Here is a 26,667-nt window from a genome sequence, read left to right as displayed (position 1 = left end):
AATAGCCTTTCAAACAAGGCAATAACAAACAAATTAAATATGCTTTGGCAAATGCTAGATATTAATTTATCATTCCTACCATTTTATTCTCAAAGCCCAGGCAGGCTTTCAGTTTCCCCTGTGTCTTTTAGCCTTGGGGCTGCCAGGTAAAATTCAGCTGACAGAACTACAATAAAGCCAGCATAACTTATACTGTGACCTCCACTCTCACCCTGCTGTCATACACGATCCATTTTTTGTGTGTGCTACAAAAGAGCTTCTACTACTGCTGCTGCTTAAGGAATCCAGCAGGGCTGCACCAAAGTGGGGAGGGGGGGACTTCCCCACTCTTTTAAAGTCTCTCTCCACCCGCCCAAACCTAACATAATGCTCAGATTTACCAGTCTCATTTTAGCACGACACTATTTCACGTAGCTCCAAAATTGAGGCAGAATAGTGCACAATTGGAAAGTGCTCACCTCTTTGCAAAGGGTAACTGTTAAACTCTTTTTTAAAAAAGTAATGACAGCCAATTTTTATTTATTTTTTTTAAAGCAGCAAATAAGCCAAGTCTTCTTGCACCTATTTGAAGGTGTATATTTTGGTGGTATAAGCTTATAAGTGTTCCAATTTGTGATAATGATTTCTTCCTTTATTCATTGTGCAGTTCTTACAAGCGCCTTTCAGGCTTTTATTTATTATGCCACCCTTCATTAAACATTTCAAGGCAGCTCACCCCAATATAAAATTCATTAAAATCAAGTACATTAAAACAACCAACACGGCAGCATCTACGGAAGTTTGAATAAATAAGATAAGCTGGGTTATTCTAACCAAGCTTGTGATTTTAAACAACTTGCCAAGATCCTGGGCAGGCCTGACTCTCCCCCTCTTTCCTTCTCAACCTCCTGTTTACCAATCGTCCCATTGTTGGGAAGTTTTCTCTTTCGACATCAAATGCGAGTGCATTGGACTTGCTTGGCAATTGTTTGCTTACATATATGCAGAATGAGAAACCAATGCAGTCACTATCCCCAGTCAGTTCAATGACACATCTCTCACCAGTCCCTTGGCCAGGCCAGGGTCACCTGCCCTCTGTTCTATGACCAGCTGTTTTAAGATGTGACTACCAATCCAAATGAGAGTAATTAAAACCATCCACCCATTGTTAGAACATTTCCTCCCTGAGATGTCTCATTGAATTCATTCCTGATTTCAGGATCGCACAGAGTATTTTTGTTGAGGCTGAGATAGCATGTTCCTGGCACTTAATTGCTGTTGGGGCCTGGTATTGCTACCCATATATGTGAAGGAACCCTCCCCTTTTAGGATTTATAGCTTGCCAGATTCCATGTCCTCTTTGACTGCTGGGATGGTGAGCCTCAGGCCCTGGGGGGTCCTCTCTTTCTGACCCTCAGAAGCCTCTTCAGGCCATCCCTCTTTCCCTAAGTCACACCCCTCACTGGCCTGAGGGCTTTGGTCTGGCTGGAATGTGTCCCTGAAGTCTGATAATGCCTTGTGCTTGTCTAGATGGGAAACAGGGGGTGTGGGGGGTGTAGAAACTAGCCTACTGTACAAAAAGTAAAGATTGCATTCATTGATCCACTCCCTTTTGTCTCTTTTTGCATTCACCACTGACACGCAGCCTTTGGAAGGTTGGCCAGAAAGGAAAGTCATCCTTGTGCTGAAAAAGGTTCCCTCCCCATTATAGACAGAGTGAGACCATTGTTAGTACACCTTTCCTGGTGTCTCTCTAAATGTCTCTGGCCCATGTGGTTTCCCCTCTTGGCTCTTGGGCTCCTTTGCACTTCTATCGTGTCCCCTCACCTTTACATTGCCAGGTTCTACCCTCTCCCATTTGCACAATCAAACATTTTTGCCCTCATCCCTTCAGGATTATTTGTCCTGAACTGGAGGCTCCAAGCTCCTGCCCACTTTCCCCACCAGCAATCACCTTAAAAGCTGCTCTCACGCCTTTTTTATTTCAAACACCAGCAGTTTGGTTCCTTACTGGCTCAAGTGGTGCTCACTCTTATGGGACAGGCCAGTATTGTCCCAAAATGTTCCCCAGGGCCTGTCATGAAACCTATAACACCAGGACTTAGACCTGGAATGGCAGAATTTGGAGGAAGACAATGAGGAAGATAAGGATGAATGAGATGGGCAAGCTGGACAGCCTTCCCTCCTTTCAGGCATGTCTGGTTCCATTGCTCACATGGGAGTCCCAGCTCTCTCCCTTTCTTTCTACCAAAAGTCATGTTTGGAGGCCTTTGACATGGTCTGGAAGGTTGCATCAGTGCTCCAACACAACTTCTGAGCCCCGTGTTGTGGGTGCTAAGCACCCACATTTTTTAAGGGTGCACTGGCACCCAGAGCCCCCTAGTCCTGACGCCTATGCAGGCAGGCGTGTCACCATGCAATCTCTGAGCTCATTTCTTCACATTTTATGTACATAAAAATGTTTTCTTTTAAGGAATCTTAACGAAAAAAGCTTACAATTACTACTGGAAGGCTTTTAATGGGACTTTTAAAACACACTTATGCCTCAATTCCACTTGCTGAATATTGTTTTAGTTGTTCCATAGTAAGCTTCTGCTTATACCTCAGCTACTAAAGCTCTCTCAGTATCAGTGAGAAACCAAACAGCTTCCCAGATGGGAGGAAAAACTGTTTAGTTTTTAGATCTTCCCACTTTCTCCAGACACTTGAAATTCTTGTTTACTTTATGGTTTGCTCAAACAAATGTGCAGAATTCAAACGAAGATGCATTCCTTTGAAGCTCTGAAGCAGAAAATATGTTATATCTCTTATTCCAGATATAAACATGTCTAGGATGGTCTCATCTGTAAACTGCCACTTTTTTTAAAAAAACAACCCAGTGACAAATAATAATGATACAAGGCAATTAATATTCTTCCAATGGCTACAGTGTTGAGGACCACAAATATGAATAACATGACCTGCACCACAGAGGTTCATTAGAAATACACAAAAGGGCAAGAATACAATCATAGCAGATTAATGTCACGCTTCCATCAGTGTGGCTGTCAGTGTGCTTGAAATATTTTTGCTGCAGCACTGGCCTCTTGAGTTTTGTGAACAGACTCAGGAATTTGTACAGGCTGCAAAACATGGCCAGACTCAAAGCAATGTTGGCAGGAGGCAATCCCAGGTCATAGGGAACCCCCCCCCCCCCCCCCGATCACAAAAAACCCAGATCTTGAAAAATTCCTGGAAAGCCACTGCAGAGCAAAGTCACACCACAGAAAAGTAGACAAACAACAAACAAACCTGCCCCTTCTGAAGCCAGTATGTTTTAGATTGGTGAATCCAACTGAGTACAACACACACACACACACCCTTTGAAGGTGAGATCCACCAATTCTAAAGGAGTGCATGAGCTGTCAAGCCCTAGAGGCTGCCATCAGATCTCCAACATGCAACTCCCCCCAACCCCCACAAGGGCAGTCAGTGCTGCCACATGGAACATGAATTGTTGAAAAGACAAGGCACATACCAATGCCCATTGGGCCTTCAGTCCCTTTAACATTTCCTTCAAGTTCTTCCACACTCTTTAGTCCTCAGTAGCGTAAGGCACCCCATTACTTTTCACCAGAAAGATCAGGCCAGCCAGTTTCCCTCACATGGTTCTCACAGGCAAACTGCTACTGTGCACACATATACAAAATACCACCAGGTGGTTGAAGAAGATTGGACAACATTCCTTATAACTCCTGGCCACCCTAAAGCCTTACTTGTTCCAGTATGAGGGCAGGCTATGTTAGGAGTGACTTCCATATCCCTTAGAACAGTGTTTTTCAACCACTGTTCTGTGGCACGCTAGTGTGCCGCGAGATGTTGCCTGGTGTACCGTGGGAAAAATTTGATTCCTATTCAAGAGAATTACTTTATATATAGTCAATATAGGCACAGAGTTAAATTTTTTAACATTTTCTAATGGTGGTGTGCCTCGTGATTTTTTTCATGAAACAAGTGTGCCTTTGCCCAAAAAAGGTTGAAAAACACTGCCTTAGAACTTCAAGAACCCACCCCACTTCTGGGATGGTCTCAGTAGGGCCATGCAGAGCTTGTCTGAGGCTCTGAGCGAGAGTTTTGTTAGTACAAAGTTATAAACTTAAACCAAACAGCAGCCAGCCCCTGGCAGGGCCCCTGGGCAGCTTAGCCTCCCCACCCACAATCCTGGGGAATGTGTATCTGCCCCCCTCCCCTATTCTGCACAGGCCTGACCTAAACATTGATTGAGGAACCAACCTTGAGAAGGGCTACTAGCGTTTATAGTCCACAGAAGCTGAACCCCTGGCCTACCTGGCAGCAAGTGAGTTTGCCAAGTCCTCAGTCCAGGATCAATTGGCATGTCCAAAGTCCTGCAGAGACCCTGGCTCATCCATGCTGAAATCCATCAACCTCTCGAGCTCTGCTGCCCTTTTATAGTTTGCATTCTGATTGCAGCATCTGGGCTTGATGAGGCATGTGACCATCACCTGTTCCGAGCCTACTCCAGCTGAGGATTCACACACCTCCTTCCAAAGCTAATGAGCCCCACCTGGCCAGCTAGGAAGCCAGGCTGTGGGCCCTTGCCTGCCCCAGCCTCCTGGAGCACCCCTCCTGCTGCTTCCTATGCCTCAGAGCCCCCTGTTTTTGTGGAGACAGGGGTCTCCCTGGCTCTGGTGAAGGGTCCAGCTGTTCTGGTTCCTGTGCACTGACCTCCCCCCCCTCCCCTTGCCATCCTCAGTCACCCTGTGAGTACTTCATACACCAACTTTTCCTTCCCCACCCCCAGCTTGCACCAGTGTGTCACAGTCTCAGATACACTCCTTTCCCTCCTCTTCCTTCTCCCCATTGTCCTGCCAGTTCGCGACACCTCATGAGGTGGGTGGAGCTGGCCATTTAAGACTGAGGACTTGTTGGTTGTATGGGGAAAGGTTTTTAGCTGTTACCCCACTTACTTCAAAACATTCCTGCTGTATTTGGGGGCTCTCCTGCTCCTTCTGCTGTGAGGACCCCTAGACACCTGTCCCTAAGTCCTGCACTGATGTATTTATTATGTTCTTTATTAAGCCTATTTATACATGCCCTTCACCTCAGCAGAGGACAAAATATAGCTGATAATATCACTGTTGCACCCCCCGCTCCAGGGGAAAGAATTATATTCAAGGAAAAAAGCCAAGCAGAAATGCAGCCATTTGATTGATTTGGTTTATATATTTCCACAGATGAACAAATGTGGGACACAAGCTCCAGTCTGGCTGTCGCTTGAGCCTGACTCCCTCCCACAGCCTGGTGAGAGAAAGCAGCTCACCGCCTGTGCTACCTGGCAGTTCTTTTTCGGAAGCATCAAGGACTGTTGTCTGTTCCGGATACCCATATCGGTCAGACATTGTGGAGAGTTCTTTGTTTATCTCTTGCAACCAACTCAGGGGTGCATGGGCTACTGCGCGGAAGGTGGGTTTCGTACAGTCCATATTTGTCACCCAGATTGTATATGCCCCTCTCTTCCTATGTGCTCAAAGGTTGCGTTATTGCTCTGCACATCCCAGTGACCTTGCAAGTCAAGCATTGCTCCCAGTAAGATGCAGACAATGTAGCTAATCAATCAGCAACAGCCCAGGGTGTTTCTGAGGAATAGCTGTTATTGCTTTGGCAGAATTTAATCTACAGCATGTTACCAAGGTATGCTTAGCTTGGTTACACTTCCTACGTAACCTTTATTGCAACCTTTTGCGTCCACATTTGGTTTAAAGAGCAAAGCTAACTGACTGAGCATGTTTATTACTGTCTGTTTGTTTGTTTACTTTTTTGTTTGTTTACTTTTTTGTTTGTTTACTTTTTTCTTTATAATTACTTTTGTCAAAAATAATTGCCAAACCACCAGAAGAGTTCTAGCCTCTATATTTCAAAAACAAAAGGAATGGCAGATAGCAATTCCTCACTCTGTTACACCTTCTGAACTCAGAGTCTTCAAGTGCATATAGATTGCTAGAAATGATTCTCCCTTAAGAGACTCACAAAGGCACAGATCATTATTCCTCTGTATTTGCCTTTGGGACCTGAATCTTATTGTACAAATTGGATCTCATGGATTCAACACAAAGAAGACTAGAGCTATCAGCTTTTCAAAATCCTGTTTCCATACCTTCTGCAAGTCACTAACCATAGCTATTTAGGTGAACTTTTCTGCCATTCCGTCATGTCTTAGTTTGAATGGAAAGGAACACTGAAATATTAATTTGTGATTGGACTTCTGTTTCTCAAAAGACTCCCCATTGCTGTCCTGTATATTTGGAGCTGCTTCCCTGAACACCTGTGCGATGCTAATTCCATTTTTTATCCATAACTCTTCTCAAAACCTTCCTTTTTTAAGTGAAGGTTGTAGCACAACCTCCTAATTCTCATTCCCTACTAAAACTAAGCCTAGGTATGTGCAAGTGAAATAATTCCAGATTTTATCAATGTTTACTCCCACCTTTACTTCCTTTCTCTTCTTCTGTTGCTTCCCCTGGTTCAAATTTTAGGGTTGGGTTGAACAAATGTGTCACATCAGAGGTAGCCCTGTGCAAGAACTTCTACTTGTTTCCCCTCCTTCCCCTCATGCCCCTCCCTAAGATTGGCTCAATTGTGGTAGTGGTTGAGAGTTGAGAGAACCCCAGAACAGTGAGGGATAGAGGGAGATTATTCCTTTTGACCAGATGAAATGCTTGCCCTGATGAAACAATTGCCTTAGTGCAAAGTTGAATTCCACATCCTCATATATTATAAGCTACTAAATGCAGGGAGCTTTCTTCTGGTACTTTGTACAGCATCATGCAGATAGGCAGCACTATATGAAATAATTACAATAATTTCTCCTTTATGTCAATGAAAGATCAGTATATTCACTTGCCAAATTAGAGCTTGTCTGGTGTAGTGGTTAGCAAGTTAGTGTATTGAACTAAGACCTGGGAGACCATGGTTCAAATCCCCATTCTGCCATGAAGCTTGGGTGACTTTGGGACAGTCATGGTTTCCCAACCTGACCTACATTACATAGTTGCCCTGAGGATAAAATGCAGAGGGCAGAATTAGTCATGTCACTTTGAGCATCTGGGGGGCAGGCGGGAAGTGGGATATAAATGTAATAATTAAAATAAACATTCTTAAATCTCTCCTATTGAAATCAGTGTGACTTAACAGTGGTTGACCTTGGCTGAATTGTGCATTTCATAATATGCACACTCTCAACAACAATTTTATTATTTATACCCTGCCCATTTGGCTGGGTTCAACAGCAGAAGACAGGAGTGCTCTCTGCATTTTACTGTTTGCACCTGAGTATGGATGTATTTGGCACATTCATTGTAAATGGCACACATACTTAGGAATGCCTAGGTTTCCTTGAAATATATACAAAACTAAGGACAATCATTTCAAGATGTCCAGTTCTTTGATTATTGCAACAGAAGCAGAACATTTAAATTCACATATGCCTTTCACAATAGGTATGCTACTATAAATTTTGTATTTGGGAACGAATGGGAACTTTGGAAGTTTTTCAGACCTATGAGTCCAATTAAGCAACAACACACCTCTAAACACTAGTTATATCACTTCATGGGGCCATACTAATCTCATTTTATTTCTTTAGCTGTTATAGAACCACACTATTTTGGTCCCAGAGGAACTGGAGCAGACATCAACTTTCAAGGTAATTTATTAGTGTTAGCATCAAATATGTGTTGTTATTTATTGGAACAAAATAGCTGGGATCCAAAAGGCCATGAAAAATGTTCCACATTCACATCTGTGCTTTTATAGTCCACTACCACCTGCAGTTGCACCCCACACCTATTCAGCTGAGCTGCAGCAACACCACTGTTGGAAGGACAGCTTTGCCCTACTACACCAGCTACTGCTGGTGAGACCAGTCTATATTTTCTAGTACTATCTCAATTATAATGATTTCTTGGCTAAACTATTACCCCACTCAAGTGCATCATGCCCCCACTCTGTTTCTCTTTGTACACAGGGGCATCTCAACTCCCACCTTTACAACCACTTGTCACCCCTGAGCTTTTGGGAGGCCATGTCTACCTCAAATGCACTTTCAGCACTCCAACTTCAGATCCGTCTATAGGTTATGCGGTGGTCTGGTCACGCCTTTCCAAATCCGGAGTGAAAGAACAGCTTCATCATGACACAACGCTGCAGACATTCTCCTATGTGGAGATGGATGGAGTTAATTTCAGATTGGGAGATACGGTAATGCTTTCTTGAAAACAAGGTCAAGCGTTCAGAAGAGCTGAATCTCTCTGCATTTATTTGTTTGTTGGTTTGTTTTTAGCTCTTATTAACTGTTCTCTTGAATCTGAATTTGGCCTGAATGTAAAAGACAGTCCCCAAGTGGGAGTACATTTTAATAAAATGTTATTAAATGCTATTTATCAAGTTTAGAACCCTGAGCATTCCAGTGCATTAGATGAAGTTCACTTATGGTATCCAATTTATTTATCAGAACTTTTGTTGTTGTAACATATTGCATTGCTTCTTTTACAACTTATGCCTAAAAATGTCACTGATTAAGGATATCTGTATCATGTCATGGCACTGCTGTAATGACAAACAGGTTTGGTCAGTCTGATCAAAGGACCTACAGCACTAGCCTTACTTTCACAAACCAATCCATGTGTCCAAACCTGACATTGTCTCATCTTGTCACCATCATAACTCTTCTTCTGGATTTCCCTCATTTTTTCATAAATGGAGAAGTATTTCAGGGTTAGAGAAAACCCTTAACTCTAGACAAAGAGCAACTTGGTCTGAAATGAGTAAATGACCTAATAATAACAAATAATTTATTATTTGTATCTGACCAGCTCGCCCCAGCCGCTCTGGGAAGCTTCCAACATATGTAAAAACATAACAAAACATTAACCCTTAAAAAAGCTTCCCTATACAGGGCTGCTTTCAGATGTCTTCTAAAGTTACTAATCTCCTTGACATTTGATGAGGTGGGGCATTCAATAGGCCCTTGAAGGCTTTTTGAGGACACAGCAGTTCTGAAGAATAAAACTCAAAAAATCCTGTTATGTTTTAGATGCAGATAGCAGGGGTGCCAACTTGAAAGGAAAATGGTGTATGTGTGTGAGCAGGTAAGCCCCACCTGTAAATCACATAATGTGGCACACACATACAAACCATTTGAATGGCAATGCCCATTAATTGTTTGGGGGCTTGGCCCTCTCCAATATTTGATGGGGGGAAGGGACCTCAACCCCTTGAAGTTGGTTCCTGTGGCATGTAAGCTATCTTTGGTGAAGTGGTCTAAAGCCAGGCAAAGGGCTAGATTGCAGCAAATTAACTACTGTTTAGACAAGGCATCAAATAGCACTAGCAAGGACAAGTAATCCTGATCTTCCATGGCTGCTCTTTTAAAAGGAACACACACACACACAAGGTGTGTGTGTGTGTGTGATTTGTGGTATGTGAGACCTCATTTGAGGAATTGCTACCTGTTGTTCCTTTTGTTTATGAGACCTCATTTGATGCTCCAAAGTTGTAAATTGACCTTAACAACCATCCAGTGCTCTGCATGTGTATTTTCTGATCGTGATGTAAACTGAGGCATCTGTTGGGTTTAGTGGCAGGATCAGCCCATTCTTCTGTCCCTTGGCAGTGCAATCTTCAGGATCCTGCACTCATCTCCCTATCAACTTATTTTTCTGAAAGCTGCTGCATGGTTGTGAGTCAAAAGGAGAGGGAAAAATGTTAAAGCTCCGCTTCCAGTTGACTGATATCCATCTACGCTACTTTCCACACATTTCAAACTCTCTCAGCGATATCGTTCAAGCATAATACAAAATTTCCTTCAAGATGTTGTTCATATCATAGCTTTTAATAGAGTCATTGAGCTTTACTGGTCCAATGGAGTTTGAGCTTTTATTAGCATCTCTTTAGATGAAATTGCTAAGGCCATTTCTTCATAATGCTTATAAGAGCATTTTCCCATACTTTAGGTCCCAATCAGGCCATTCTGGAAACTGTGTCGGCAGAGAAATGTTTGCAAAACTACTGCAGCTTTAATAAATAAATCTATAATCCACTGCTCCCCCTCCCTCCCGCCTCGTAAACACTCAACATAGCCCATTCCATCTGATTTGAAATTGTAGCAGTTCCTAAGCCCAATTTAGATTATATTGACAGAGGTCATTCCATACCTGGAGGTACAGCCATCTGTAAATTACAGCAGGCACAGTGTGTGCAATGGGTAATGCTAAGGAAGCAGGATGTGCCAAAGAAACTGGCCAGGTTTTGCTCTGCACAGCAATTTGAAAGTTCATGCGGTGAGATGGCATACATTTTTTAAAAGGCTTATGCAAAATCATTTTTTTAAAAAAAGTTTGCCAGTGGCAGTGGCCATCTTGCTGATAGGTTACACTGTTTGCAAATGCAACAGCAATAAAATAAAATAAATTCAGCTCCATATACAAGCTTATAAACTGATTTATCTCTGCATTAAGATTAGAAAGAGAGCATCTTAGCTTCCACCATGATAGGAAAAGGAGAGAAGTTTTTTCTTTAATTACAGCCTTTCACAACAGAACAATAACTTTACATACATTCTTTTTTTAAAAAAATCACCGCTAATAGGAAGGTTTCTGATGTTTTGGAATGAATTTTCACATTGAGATTCCATATTTCAATACGCACGGATTTGCTTTGGTTGACAGTTTCATTATGAATAAAAACAAAACACAGAGCAACCCTATCTGAATTAAGCATAATCTCCATTACAAATGTCTCTGACTTTAATGTAATCTTTGTGGATAACTCAGAGAAAAGCTCATTGTGGTGAAAATGCCAATAAATTCAGTGCATTTTATGGTCCTTTAGGAAAGAAGTAATATGGAGCACATGTTAGCCTCCTGTTTGAATTCAGGAAGATGCAAAGCAGAGGTCTTCACTTGTATACACAGGGCCCAGGGACCCTGGGAGCCAAGCACATGTGATGCTGTGCCTTCACCCAATGATCAAGACCTGCCCAAAAGGCACCATTGCCACCTAGGCCTAGGTGTATCAACACTCACTAGACAACGAAACAACCCTGAAACTCCATCAGCGGCCAGCAGGGTATCATTGGTGGGTCTGCATTGCTGACCTGTCTTCCCAACACCATGTATCACTGCCTGTTTCTGAGAGGGGGAAGGCCGAGGCAGCAAGGAGCTTAGCATGGTGTGGATACAGAGCCAATCTGATGCTCGCACCACTGCACCAGCATCACAGCAAGCTCTCTGCTGCCTTGGCTTCCCGCCCCTTTGTAACTGGCAGTGACACATGGTGTCTGGAAGCCAGGTCAGTAACTCAGCCCTGATTGCACCACCCCATTGGTCATGACTGACTGAATGAAAGTAAGTAATTTTCAGCCATTCACAGCCTCACTTTAGGAATCCAGAATGCATAGCGTTGCGTGAGGGGTGGATGGATTTTTGTTCTCCACCCAGTGTCACTTTTACATATTTTTATACATAATTCAGTTTCATTTGCATATTATTCTGTAGTTCTTTTTTTAATTAATTCAGTTTCATTTGTATATTAATCTGTAGTTCTTTTTTTAAACAACAATAAAACTTAAAACAGGTATATAAATGTATATTTGCTCCTCTAATACGCATATAAAATACACATTTTGATACATTGAAACTTCCAAGAACTGTGTCGCAACATTCAGAGAAGCAGAAAACCTGGAAGGGAAGCCAAGTTGTGATTTGCATGTTACTCTGAGGGGTGTGGGTCAGGTCCTTTTGTTTAGAGACTCAGACTGAATTCAACAAGTATAACGAGGCTTCACTAGGGTTCACCTGGAGATACACAATGAAATATCTCTCAGAAGCTGGAAAAGTTTGAAAATTTGCCCCAGATAATTGGCGCAAATAAATTTAAATGGGCATAAGTTCCATCTGAAGCACATCAAAACTGGTCATCAGCAAGGCCATCCTCTTCCCCACTTGCTAGTACTGTAATGCACAGGGAAAGAGCTCCATGCATTTGCAAAACTATCTACTGTTATTATGCCTTCTCAGGTTCCTGGATCTCATTACTGTGTTTAGGCTGAATATGCCAGTCTCTTTTTTATATATTGCAAGTGTTTTAAAAATACTGACAGTAGGATTTTATTTTAGTGAAAAGCTTGGGGGGGTGGAAAGTACCCAACCACAGAGTAATCAGTCAATGTTGCATTCATACTGCCTGCAGGGTACCTTTTTCATTCTCCTCCCCCATCCCTTGAAATGATAAGATGATAAAAGGAGAGGGAAAGTCTCTGATAGCGGAGTTACAGAGTAGAAACCAATATTCAGCTGGAGGCAAGAAACTCCTAAGGAAAGCTATCTTAATAATTATGTGACAAACTGTCAAGTCTGTAGATCAGTGACCAATGCACATATCTGATGGTGAGAAGTTCACACCTGAGTTGTAGAAGAAGAAGAATTCATCCTCAAAAAGCAAGGAGCTTTGCACATAGTATAATGGGTACGGAATGCGCAGTACTTTTCCAAAGCAAATATTGTACTTCCCTTCTTGATTCTCCTGGATTGCATTCAGAATCACACACAGTGCAACACAGGTGAGACTAGATTTTTCAGATTTCCCCTTGAAAGCATCTTAATATTGAGTCAGATGAACGACCCACCCAGGTCAGTATTGTTTACACTGACTGGCAGTGATTTTCAAGGTTTTCAGGAAGGAGTCTGTCTCATCCCTATACTCTGGTTTCTCTTCAGATCATATAAATCTTTTACTAAAGATTCCCGTGGCTGGAGAAGCCAGGGACCTGGGACTTTCTTCATGCAATGCATGTACCCTACATATGTGATTCATATCCAATGTTTTAAAGGGAACCATGTGGAATTTACAAATTTCTTCCAGGTCTCCCAGAAAACTATAATATGAAAAAATTATCCTAGACCTATGTTGGTGAATTAACCAAGTTAGACTAGTGGTCTATCTTAGCTCAGTGTTGTCTCTACAGACTGGGATCAGCTCATCAGAATTTTGTGCAGGGGTTCCTTCCCAGTCCCACCTGCAGCTGGTGGCGAATGAACCTGGGGCATCCCACCTGCAAAGCAGATTCTGTGCCACTAAGCTATGGCTCGTCCCCAAATTTCAGTGGGAACTATGGATTTGGATTGCATATTCATTTTGTAAAGGGGTAAATGCATTAACGTTGACCACCTCATGAGAGGAGAAGGCTCCCTGGAAAAGACCCTGATGTTGGGAAAGATTGAGGGCACAAGGAGAAGGGGATGACAGAGGACGAGATGGTTGGACAGTGTTCTCGAAGCTACCAGCATGAGTTTGACCAAACTGCGGGAGGCAGTGGAAGACAGGAGTGTCTGGCGTGCTCAACACTCATCCCTTTTTTTGCATCCTTTTTTTTTTTTTTTACAAAAATGAAAAGTTCTGGTATAAGGACCACTTCACATGATACAGATTTTTGTTCAAGGTACAGTACTTGCTGGTTTAGCCTTGGAAAAGGGGAAGGGAAAAAAGTTTACTAGGGTGAAAGAACCCCATTAAGATAGTAGATGGTGTGTTGCCTCAGTGGAGATAACAATTGTATCGCTACTGTATGAGCAAACATAATTGGCCAGAACTCTTGCATTTTCTGAAAAATAGACCTTGCTGTCCTTTGGACAGTATTTGTACATTGGGTAAAAGCGAGGAAATGGCTTCTCAAAACCGAAGCTCAACATATGATATAAAAGGTATCTCTGTCTTTTTAGAAAGGATTTATTTTAACCTAAACTAGTGCAAAGTCTTGTCCCATGAACACAGCCTAAGAAAGCAGGCAGTGAGTTTCTGTATGGGAACTATACTTGGGTTGTTGGATAGAATTTGGATAGTACAAGACAAATGCACAGGCCTCCCTCTTTCCTGGTAAATTAGGCTGTGACCCAAAAGCTACGTTAGCTGAACTCAACAGCTGATCTTCCCTCTATGAGGTTTTTTATTTTGCATTTTTCTTTGAGCAGCAGGCTTCATATCATACCACAAAATGATTTCACAATCATTTTCTCAGTCTTTTGTCATCTGTTGTCAAGGGATGTTGTCCAAGAAACATATTCCAAAGAGAAGTTAAGCATGTAGAACTAGCTCAACAGTTCTTTTGAGTCTTGCCACAATCTCCAATTCATTGACCCACACCCAATGCACTGTCTTTGGGACACAACCTTTCTTTAAATGCCAGGGCCCTGCACGATGGTGTCCTTAACATGACAGTTATGCCAATCATCTTTATTTTCCTGATAAATTTTCCTGATATCAGCTTTGATAAAACCAAATAAAATAAAACATAGCCACCACAAAAACCTGGTGGCCACTTTGCAATGACCTCCCCCCATCCTGGCCACCCTTTTTTAAACCATAGTATAGAAACAGAATTTCAGGCACATTACATTTTGGAAAGTAAAGTGGCAACTGAAACTATGGCTGTATAGAGGACCACCTCTCTTCAGGACCTGGACAACACTCTGCTAAGCATCACTAAACTCTTGCACACACCCTCTTAAAGCCAGCTATGAAGGTAGGTGCATGCACTGATGTGTAGCCTGAGGGTTACAGTTGTGCTTCTCACAGTAAGCATGCAACCTTTGAAGGACAGATATGTGTGTCATCAAAGCCCTGTTTGAACAAGTTAACAGTTTAGAATAGAGACAAGGGAACATGCACACTCCCTGCCTCCCATGTCGCCTGGTCTTCAGACCATGTGATTAGCACAAAAGGTCTCTAAAGGGTTTTGAAAACATTTTCAGCTGAACTTGCGTAGAAGCTTCCTCACAAGTGAAAACTCTAGCTTGTCAAGGTTTCTAGTAGTGGGGACAGTTTCTAAGCACATTCAATCAAACATACTTTAAATACAATGCACTACACTACACTACACTACACTACACTACACTACACTACACTACACTACACTACACTATACTACAACCTTCAGAAATCCATGCAAAGACCTAAAGAGCAGCTTGAGTGCCGATGGATGTTGAAGGCAAGGCTTGCATGTGTGTCCCTGGAACATGAAAGCCTGATTAACCATTTCAGAAAGGTACAAATTGCCCCTGGGTGTTTTGAGAGGCATGTCTGCCATTAATTATTATTATTATTTTTTAATGTATTTATGCCTGAAAATTGTGGTGTAGAACAAATACAGCTGCAGAAATCACTACACAATCACCACAAATCAGCTTTAATGTTCTACAGTGGTACCTCGGGTTACAGACGCTTCAGGTTACAGACTCCACTAACCTAGAAATAGTACCTCAGGTTAAGAACATTGCTTCAGGATAAGAACAGAAATCGTGTAGTGGCAGCGGGAGGCCCCATTAGCTAAAGTGGTACTTCAGGTTAAGAACAGTTTCAGGTTAAGAACGGACTTCCAGAATGAATTAAGTTCTTAACCTGAGGTACCACTGTACTGATTAATAACCAGATGCCCTAGTTTCCAGCTAGCATTATTTCTGAACGTCAAAACTACCTGATCCAAGCGCTCTATACTTGCCTACCCAGAGTGAGGGATATCAGCTTTTAATTGCTACAGAAGGCACCTATGGATATCTGTAAGTACATGGAATTTTCCATTTCAAGATATGGGAGGATGGCTGCCCCCCATGGGTTCCCCGCTTGGCGAATGCATTGGCTTTGCAGCCAGCAAAGGGAAAGGCAAAACAGCAAAATCAGTCTTCATAGGGGAGAATATCTCAGCCAAACTTTTACAACACCTTCAATCACTCTTCATAAACTCTTAATTTAAAAAGAAAAGAAAAAAAGTTGTAAAATGGACAATTTATTTATTGCAGGTCTTTTGCACTGTCACAGCTTTTAGGTGGGACTCTCCTGATCAACAGTCTTTCCCTGAAGAAAGCGATGGATTCTATGCTGGGATTAAGGTAACAGCAAAAGACCTCATTTAACAAACTTCTCTAGCATATCCTCAATGGAGATTTCTATATTAACCACCTTGCTCCGCAAGACAACACACTGTAAAATTGGCTTTGGTGATTATAAACAGTGTACTTCTTAGGTGCCCAAGGAGAAAATGTCTCCAAAAATTGCCTGCCATTCTATCAATCATTCTATCAGACTTTCTAAAGGCACTAACAGCTACAGCATCTAGGTGCCGAGAAATGTATTGTGAAAGCGTTTCATGTTCATTCACCTTCCGAGAGGTGATTATATGCAACCTTAAGTAGATAGGCACAGTTCTGCAAATTCAGAGTGATTTGGTCATAATGCCTGAGCACTTGCGTTTGTCTCTCACACAATGTGAAATAAAAGTTGGGACGTCTTTAAATGGACAGCTTTTGCGAAGACTGGCATTTAGCGTCTGCATCCTTTGAATGCTGCGCTCTCCCATTCACAAAACTCTGGGGGCAACCCCCCATTATGTTAATGGAGAATTTTAGCAGACTAAAACATTTTCTGACCTTGGCTGGCCATTCAGTAGCAGATATTTCATAAAAGAGCCTTTCTTTCTCCCTTTGTTAGCTTTTTCTGGAATGCAATATAAATAACTGGCCAAAAAAAAAAAAAAAATATTCATTCCATTAAGGAAGCTGTAATACAGATTAGTTTTCAAAAGCTGAGCCTATAAAAACAAGGACCTGCATGCTAAGTCTGCCATTATTATTTATGGGACAATACATTATTTATGGGGCAGACTTCACTTTGATTCATACCTAATGCCTTTGATGGGAGACCTAACAGCACAATCCCCATCTTTGGGTAATGTGGCATCTCTCTCTTTCGAAAACTCATATGACACCATAGACTGCAGAAACCACAGAGATACAGACTCCAGAGCAGGGCGAGGGGTGCATCTACCTGGCTCTCAATATCTCCCTAGCCCATGTCCCTTCCACAGGCTACAGTTCTCTCCTGCCCCATTTTGCTCCCCTCAAGTGTTTTTGTTTGTCTGGCATAACTCCTTGAACTGTGCTAATGCCTCTTGCTTGCCTGGAGGGTGGGTGGAGAGAGATGTGTGTAAGAAACCTATAACTTTGTGTGGCTGGAATGTAACCTATTCGGTGAACAAAGGTTAAAGTCACACTCAATACTCTGACCACTTTTGTATCTGTCTCCACCCACCACTGGCTTGCAGTCCTCAGATGGTTCTCTGAGAGGGAAGGAATCCCCTGGGCCAAAAGAAACCAAAACAAGACAAAATCTGCCCTTGCTCCAGAAACTAGGATACAGGGACTGTGTCTTCTTTTTCACTGCATTGTTAAAAATTATCATTATTTTGCTTTGGCAGCAAACCTGGGAGAAGACAGAATCTATCTGCTTCCCCTCCATTATCATTCTGTCATTTCACTTAGGGTTAGACAGAATGGTAAGATGTGATGGGCTCTGCAGAAACCTCTTCCCCCCCCCTTTTTTTTCGAGTGGGGTGTTGTATGCGGCACAATCATGTCCAGTTATGGGTTGTCCATCTTTATCTTCAGATGCATAAGTAACTATTGCATGGCACTTGTTTATATGTAACCATCAGGGAAGGGAATGGGTAGCAAGCGTAAACTCTGCATCTTGTATTCTCTAACAGGAAAGCCACCAGTGTCATTTCACTGTGAAAATGATAGTGATGTCATGATAATGTAAACCAGTTATGTACTGTTTTTCATTTGGAACAAAATGAGGAAATTGTTAAGAAGTGAGGGGACTCAGGCTGGGGGCAGAAGGAGTGACTCTGTATTAGAGCATATAAAAAAGGTAAAGGGACCCCTGACCATTAGGTCCAGTCGTGGCCGACTCTGGGGCTGCGGCGCTCATCTCGCTTTATTGGCCGAGGGAGCCAGCATACAGCTACTGGGTCATTTGGCCAGCATGACTAAGCCGCTTCTGGCGAACCAGAGCAGCGCATGGAAACGCCGTTTACCTTCCCGCCGGAATGGTATCTATTTATCTACTGGCACTTTGACGTGCTTTCGAACTGCTAGGTTGGCAGGAGCAGGGACCGAGCAACGGGAGCTCACCCCGTCGTGGGGATTCGAACCGCCAACCTTCTGATCGGCAAGTCCTAGGCTCTGTGGTTTAACCCACAGCGCCACCCGCGTCCCTCATTATAGCATATACTCGGTATCTTTAACAGCTGTTCTTCTGTCTCCAACGTGATGCCCTCAACGTACTGTTGGACCATCAGCCCCAAGCAGCATGGCCCATGTCCAGGGATAATGGGAGTTGGAGTCCAAAGTATCTGGAAGGCACCAGGTTGGGGAAGGATGATCTATAAGGTTTCTGTTTCAACCCCTAGCATCTCCAACTGGACATTCGAAAGTAGCAGGTACAGTACTGGGGTGGGGGAACCCTACCTTATGCCCCAGAGAGCTTCTGCCAGTAGTGTAGCCAATACTAAACAACTTGGAGAAACAAATGGCCAGACTCTGCACACTCAACCCTACCATTAGGTTGAGTGAGGGAGCTGCTTGAGGGTGAGGATTAGTAGGGAGGTGTTGAAAGATAGAGATGTGTGTCTTGTCTGCCTCTGTGCTGTCTACACAAGGCAGCCATGGAATGCAATGGAGGCTGCTGTCCTACTGCTAGTAATGAAATAAGATTCAGCTGTCTGCCCAGCTGACTCTTGTACATGGAACAGGGAGGTGTCATCTTGCCTTTCACTTCAGGCAACAAAATGTCTCAGGTTGGTCCTGGACTCTGCATAAAGCATATGCATTAGCATAAATTAGTCCCCCCCCCTTTACCTTACACATAGAAAGTAGAGTAATGTGCAAGCCATATGACCAGCTAATTATCCTAATATACAGCCCAGCACATTTTAATTAACTTTTTTTTTTTACTAGTAGCTCTGCACTGAGCAAATCGGTTCCATGCTGTTAGTTATTAGGATTTTTCAAAAGGATTTTTTTCTCCTGCATCAGAAATAAGAAACAATTACCCTGCTATTCCTGAAAATGATTTTGTAATTACTGAAGATGTTCAAAAGCAAAAGGTAACATTAGGAAATTAAGGCAATTTTTACTTAATAAGCAATTACGGTGGCTAATTTGGCAGAATGTTTGAGAGCTAAGCAGAAACCTTGGCGAGCCACCAAAATAGCAATTTCACCTTATCTTGGAGTAGCAGCAAGCTCAGATCTTCTTAACGTGCTATCAAAGTCGTGAGAGAGAATAAGGAAGGCAAAAGCTGAATAAGACACCATGTGAAAACCCTTCCTTAGTGACTGGTTTCAACAAAGCAAAAGCACAGCAATAGGTGCAAATAATTCATTTCTAAAGCAACTTGAGGCTCCTCCTCTCCCCCTTTCCTGTTATGAACACAAGAAGCTGCCTTATCCTGAGTCTGCCCATCAAGCCCATTATTGTGCATTCTCACTCACAGTAGCTCTCCAAAGCTTTCGATCCAGGTCTTTCCCAGCTCTGCTATCTCTGAGGGTCTTTAAATAGGGAAGTTTGGCACTGATTCTTCTGCATGCAAAACTACATGCTATACCACGGAGCTGTGACTTCTCAAGACATTGCCCATATGTCACCAACATAGCACCTGCGGCCACACCTGCACCTACAGAGGTCTTCCCTGGTGCAAACAGGATCCCATCCCACAGAGCTGACTTGCCTATGAGGTGCGGAGGAAACATGTGCCTCAGGCAGTGGAAGTGCAAGAGGCCGTGCTCTGCCTGCCCCACCGCTTTTGCTGCCTGAAGGAAGGCATTCTGGCATGTGCCATTGGCGCTTGTCTTCCCTGTCCCCGGGTGGAGAACATGAGCAGCTACGTTTTGAGGTGCACCCCGGCTCCAACCAAGTTTGGCAAAACCAGGGCATTTCCGTGTGACACATTGCTGATTGAGTCCCACTCCCCAGATTGGAGAAGTCAAGCGGCAACATTTTGAGGAAGTGCCCCGGCTGCTGACAAGTTTAGCAAAAGGTGGGGCGCAGTGGCAGGAAGGGCAAGTTTTGAATATATTTCCTTCAGAAATTCAAAACTTGGAAACTGCTCTTCATTCTCCCTCTCCAAATTAGCCTTAAAAATGTTTTTAAAAATATAGATATTGCCTGCTTTTTCAGGGAAAATGTTCCTCCTTCTTGAAAGGGAAACTTCTGATGCAATAACTGAAAATTCACTTGTGCCTTCAATCAGAGGCCATTTGCCATCAAAACAGGCCAAGGCTTAATATGAGTGCAGTGTAAGACTGATCATCTGTCTCTATTTCCAGTTTGTGCCAGAATCCATACAAATTGCAGAAGATAGTGAAGAGCATATTTTGACAATCCTAAGTACCATCCCTATTACCTGTCTGGGCCAGGATGACATCTGTAAAATTACTTTGCAGCTGACTACCGGGGATTCTGGTAAGAGTCTTATGTCAGTGAGCATTTGATCAAGCACTTTTGCTGACTTTCCCTGAAATCTCTGTAATGAATCTAAGAGCATAGCATAGGTAGGAGAACCGCCATCATTTACTGCTAGAGGGCTTCATAAGACAAACAAAGGGATTGGCTATAAAACCAGAGAGATGGGGGGAAAGTACTTAAATCTTGTGGTCAGTGCATTAAACTATTTGGCTTAATGTTTTAGGCTAATTTGACTATTAACGGTGTTACTTATAGTCACGTACACAAAGGTATGTACACACGTGTGTATTTGTGTGTGTGTTTACTGCAATAAACTCACTAGCTAGATCAATCACTTCCTTTCAATCCTAGTTTTTTATTGGTAATACTTGAACCTATTTGTATGGAAGAAAATGATATAATAATAATAATAATAATAATAATAATAATAATAATAGGAACCAGGATTCTAAATATCTGGCCCTGTTATGTTGCTGGCCACTAGGGTAATTTCTTTGGAAGCCTGGTGATGGCTTCAAAATATCATTGCTTTGAGAAGTTGTGCCACTGTAGCAGATGCCATATCCTGTGTACTCATAACTAACTAGTGCAATAAATATTAGGATCAGGTTGCAATGTTACTTAGATGGTTAAAAAATAATGGGCGGTTCTTCTTATCGGGAACTACTTCTCCTTATCAATGAAAGCTCTTAGGCTGCAATTCTAAACACACTAACAACTGAACACAGCAGAAAGACACCAACATCCAAAGGAATGCACTGTTGTAAATCTGTTCTACAGTTTACTACTGATGCTTCATAAGAAACATCTGATGCAGGCTGAAATTATAAATGAAGCAACACGCAGTGCACACAATCCAGAAAAGCCCCCAATAAATAGGGAGCTACACACACACACACGCCTATTTGTGCAACAGACTCCTGCTTGTGCAAACTCCCCCCCCCTTCTCCTTCCCCTGCATCCCCCATGTACTTCTAAAATGGGGGATATACAGAGGGGAGGGAAGAAAGGGGAAGTCCCACTACCTTTGCTAGTGCAACACTGGATCTTGCCCGTAACATTTCAACCGACAGCGAGGGTCAAACTACAGTGTCCATCAGCTGCACCGGGTATATGGAGCAATATTTTGAGGCAGGGGGTGCAGCCCCCCTAATATTGAGGGGGCTACCATCCCCCACTGTCCCTGGGTGAGCGCCAGTGTGGCAAGTGGGAGGCTGGGAGGCCGATTTTCACCCTCTGTGCTGCCCTCTGCAATAGACAGAGCATCCCAGTAGACACCCCCGCGTCCAAGCAGGTGTGGCCTGATGGGGGGGCGTCACACATGTGATGTCGCACACACACAACAGTCCTACCAGCTCGGTGTGCCTGGTGCCCAGAATTCTTTGAAGAAAAGAATGTGCTTCAAATGTATAGATGTGCACATAATAGATAACTATGAGCTGTGATGATTCTCTGTCCTAAGGCTTGCAGTGTAATGGTTTATTTTATCCTGCGAACCTCCCTGAGACCTGAAGGTATAGGGTGGTATACAAAACAAACAAATAAATTAATAAAATGCCTACCTGAGAGTAACTTCCATCAAATTTAATAGGACTTAGTTCTTAGTATACACATATATGTAGGGTTATGATTATTTTAATGGTGTTGAAGAAGATTGTTTCAGTGATATAAAATACGATACATTTTATATTAGTATGCATTTACAGCTAAACATTTCATGAGTATTGATATATTTGTGTTATTTAACTGATCCTTGATCTAAAGGCCATTTCACATTTTACCTTATCTGACACAGAGATTGTCAGTATTGTGTTTAATGTATGAAGAGTGACACAAATGTCATTTTTTTGCATGAGGTACTGCTGCTGGGAAGCTGATATAAGAGTCCTTATGCAGAAAGACATTTTCTCAATCCATCACCTATGACAAGGCTACCCCCACCGCCGCCAAAGTGAAGATGACTTGTGCCAGAAAGCAATATATGAAGAAACCTATAGAATAGGTTTTTAAATACTTAAAAAAAAAAAAAAAACAGCTCATGTTTGAGGCTGCTGGATGTAAAATATATACAGTAACACGGATTTAAATCGATTAAATGACATATTTGAAATTGAAAGACCTACATTGGCTCCCAGTACGTTTCCGAGCACAATTCAAAGTGTTGGTGCTGACCTTTGAAGCCCTAAATGGCCTTGGTCCAGTATACCTGAAGGAGCGTCTCCACCCCCATTGTTCAGCCCAGACACTGAGATCCAGCACCGAGGGCCTTCTGGCGGTTCCCTTGCTGTGAAAAGCCAACTTACAGGAACCAGGCAGAGGGCCTTCTCGGTAGTGGCACCTGCCCTGTGGAACGCCTTCCCACCAGATGTTAAAGAGAAAAACAACTACTAGACTTTTAGAAGACAAAGCGTGTTCTCCTTCATGGAGAGCACGTGTTGTGGTGGGGTCTGCTGAGCCACCCCTCTGTTACCAGGCAGGGTCTCTAAAGATGGCCTGGGGCAGTGATTGGTTCACTGGGTTGCTGGGGTAAAAGTTTTGTTGTAATTTTGGTGGGAGGGGTAAAATGTTTAAATACTCTGCACGCAGCCTGGAGCTTTCTCTTTGCTGTGTGCAATGGATCACCCGCCCACCCGCCCTTGAGTAAGGGATTGTTGCATTGACCTTGCTATGCCTGTCATTGGGTTGTCTGCCATTGGGGCAGGGGCTTGGTAGGAATTTTGTCCATCTGGCTGATTGGCTGGGCCATTTGGTTTTTGCCTACTGCGTAGCAAATCGTCACAACTTGTAAGGTTGCGGTTAGGCATTGGTTATAAATTGGTGGAGGAGGGGTTAGGATAGGCTGGGCCTGCCCCTCCATGGAGGGGTTAGGATAGGCTGGGCCTGCCCCTCCATGGTTGCTGCGGAAAGGGAATTCCGTTAAAGGAATCCTGGGGCTTGCCATCTTTTTGTCCAATCCCTGGAATGGGACTAGGGCCAGCAAGCCTTCGGGGAGCATGCGGATGAGAATTGAGGGTCTGTGACTCAGCTCCATTTCTCCCCGACTTGCTTTCCCCTGCACTGTCTTTCGGTGGTGCCCGGAAGTCAGTTCTGTCCCCAGGTGGGAGGACAGATAGTCTTAACCAATGCCTAAACAACCACTCACGGTTTTGTATTTAAATAAAGTTGTGGCCAAAATTATGCCAAAAACCTTAAACAAAGATTAAGTGTGCGTTGTGAGTTATTTGGGGGGTGGCTTGGGGACCTCGACACGCAACTGAAGGCAGCCCTGTTTAGGGAAGCTTTTAATGTTTAACAGACTACTGTATTTTAATATTTTGTTGGAAGTTGCCCAGAGTGGCTGGGGAAACCCAGCCAGATGGGTGAGATATAAATAAATTATTATTATTTCACATCTAGCAAAGGTAAAATATCAGCACTGAAAAGCATAGTGAATATTGGTTATTCACAAATGCAGAAAGAGATCTCCAAATTCAAGGAATCCCATGATGAATTCTGTAAAACAGGAGATTTCTGTTTTGATTTGTTTTTTGCTGTGATGCATATTCTGGTGAACTCCAACCACAGGCAAACTCATCAAGTTCTTTAAATTTCTAGAAAGAAAAGAAAGACTATTTTATTCCCCAGGGAATTGGGCTGTTTGTGAGGGATGTTGGCTTCTGGTATCACTGTCACTAATTTGATCTGGTCTTCTGCTGTTGTTAACATTGCAATCATATACATGCCTACCCAAGATGGGGCTAACTCCCAGGTAAGCAAGTACAAGATGGCAGCCAAAGTATTGCTGTTTTCGTGCATTGAACGCGTGTATTCCATCCTTCTCTCTCTCTTCTCTCTTCTCCTCTCTTTCTCTAGAGCTATAGAGCTATATATAATATTTTTATATGGCCTTTTTGTGCTAGTACTTACCAGTATGGAGTACTGAAACCCTTTTCTTTTCTTTTCTTTTCTTGGAAGGGGAGAGAGAGAGAGAGAGAGAGAGAGAGAGAGAGAGAGAGAGAGAGAGGTGGTATATGAGATTTAAAATAGAGAGAGAGAAGTGTGTATTTTTCTTGCTGTCATTTTTTGCATATAATGGTTCTGTTTGAGCTCATGTCTGGCTGTTGTAACAGCAACAATTATTCTGATCACAGATGGAAAACCATCCATCTTCCTTTGATTAAAAAGAAAACCTAGCTATTAACTTCTCAACAGAGTTATGAATGCCAATATCTTTGCATTTTAGATGATCAGGGAAGGAGGTCCCCAGACATCGCTCTCTCAGCATGCCAGGTGGCTCTGGAACACATGCCCTCCGAGGAAGGTAGCTGTGCAAGAGCTTCGGTAACTGTAAGGGCTGTGAATGACTTTGCCGAGGATGGAAACCTCACCAGCTATATCAGAGTGGAGCCTGTCCAAACGAGCAATCCGCTTTGGCGGGATTATACACCAATGGATGTCAAAGTGGGTTAAAACAAACAATGAGTTTGATAAGAGCATTCTAACCAAGGCATTGCTGTCCTATTTATTTTTGTATTTGTAATTCACTTTTCTGTCCCAGAGAAAATCCCCCCATCCACTTTATGTGTACCCTTGTATCATGTTCTCCCCTCCAACCACCCCAAGTAATTTCACATTTGATAATCTGAATATGGCCAGAGAACTGCAGCTAATCATGTCTCTCTAGTGAGTGTAACTTTTTATATTTTTATTTTCAAATACAGTACATGTTTATCCCATTGTGTCCCATTTGGAGCTATAAAGTTATAAACACACTACACCTAAAAATGTGTGTGAAGCAATCTTAAGTCTGCTTGAATGCAGACAAAGGCAATGATCGTAAACACATGTATTTGAAAGTAAGTATCATTGCCTGATAGGATTTACATATGACTACTGTATTTTTCGCTCCATAAGACGCACCTAGTTTTTAGAGGGGGAATGCAAGAAAAAAATATTCTTTAAAGGGAGCGCTGAGCAGAGCCTGTATGCATCCCAGGCTCTGGTCAGCACTCCCTTTCAGAGCCTCCCGCCTGCATTCACTCCATAAGACGCACACACATTTCCCCTTACTTTTTAGGAGGGAAAAAGTGCATCTTATGGAGCGAAAAATACGGTAAATGCTTATGACCAGCAAGAAAGCTAAGATTGCAGAACCACAATTGAAAGGAATCAATGGAATTACTGGGGTAAATCCTAATAAGTGTCTTGAGATTCTGTGTCAATGTTTAACTCTCTGTGGTATCACTTTGTAGACATTGACACTGAATCTCAAATTTGTTGTTCTAATAAAAATATTTGTTTCATCTGCTAACAAGGTTCTGATATATAGTTGTTTTGATTATATTAAAAGCTTACAACAATGAAGCCAAGTTCAGGGTCTAGTTAAAAATCTTCACTAAGTCATTTAATTCAAACTACATACTATAACATGTAAAGGTCAAAAGAGCCAAGGATTGCTTGCTTCTAAATATGATAATGAACTACTGTTTCAATATATCCTATGTTATACTTCTGGTTTTGAAACTGGTTTTATTTAAACAAGTGCTTTAATTTCAGCCAGATATCTCCTTCTTGCGTTATGGGAAAAGTTTCACATTGCCACGCTAACAAAGCAACTCATTATATAAGGTTTTTCTTGACAAATTTGATCTTTGTGAATTCTGATATCAACAGACCAGATCTTGGATTGATGTGCAGATCTGATCAGAACTTATTATTTATCTCTGTTCTCATTCTTGAAGGTTCAGACACAATAATTGGCTCCAAAAACGTAAAAAAAAAACCTGGTTTTTAAAATGTGTATTTTCTGAGAATTTTGTTTGGAAGAACCTACTTTTAAAATATCATGGAATCATAGAAGTGTAGAGTCAGAAGGGATCCCAAGGGCCATCTAGTCCAACCCCCTGCAATGCAGGAATCACAGCTAAAGAATCCCCAACAGATGGCTATCCAACCTGTTTAATAACCTCCAGATAAGTGCACCACCTTCTGAGATAGTCCATTTCACTGTTGAGCAGCTCTTGCCATCAGAAACTTCTTCCTAATGTTTATCTGGAATTTGAATCCCTTGGTTCTGGTCCCACCCTTTGGAGTAGCAGACTTGGGTACTATGGCACCCTGTGCAAAGCCAAAATTTGACAACTCCCCTCCAGCCCATGCTCTGCCTTCCCAAATGCAGGTAAGGAGGTGCCCAGCTTTGGGAAGGAAGCACAAGGGATTTGAGAGGATCCTGGAGCCCTTCCACCTCCTTCCTAAAGCTGAAAAAGTGCTAATTCGGCTTTGAGAAGGAGGCAGGAGGATTCCAGGACTCTAGCAGAGCCTCACTCCTCCTTCCCGAAGCCCATTTCCTTGCTTA

General features: G+C 42.6%; 1 protein-coding gene across 2 annotated transcripts in view; it reads left to right on the top strand.

Moving 5' to 3' along the window:
* The window catches only part of LOC310827454 (von Willebrand factor D and EGF domain-containing protein-like), a 199,603-nt gene that overhangs the window by 40,569 nt on the left and 132,367 nt on the right, over positions 1 to 26,667 (top strand). For both annotated transcript variants that reach the window (XM_083703544.1, XM_083703543.1), the window contains exons 3-8: positions 5,214 to 5,442; positions 7,622 to 7,681; positions 8,003 to 8,235; positions 15,828 to 15,917; positions 20,195 to 20,330; positions 24,556 to 24,773. In XM_083703544.1, the coding sequence (XP_083559670.1) occupies positions 5,214 to 5,442; positions 7,622 to 7,681; positions 8,003 to 8,235; positions 15,828 to 15,917; positions 20,195 to 20,330; positions 24,556 to 24,773 (966 nt within the window). The remainder of the gene's footprint in view (positions 1 to 5,213; positions 5,443 to 7,621; positions 7,682 to 8,002; positions 8,236 to 15,827; positions 15,918 to 20,194; positions 20,331 to 24,555; positions 24,774 to 26,667) is intronic.

This window comes from Podarcis gaigeae (genome assembly GCF_964106915.1).
Source record: "Podarcis gaigeae genome assembly, chromosome: 1".
NCBI lineage: Eukaryota > Metazoa > Chordata > Lepidosauria > Squamata > Lacertidae > Podarcis > Podarcis gaigeae.
This window is presented reverse-complemented; position numbering and strand designations above follow the sequence as displayed.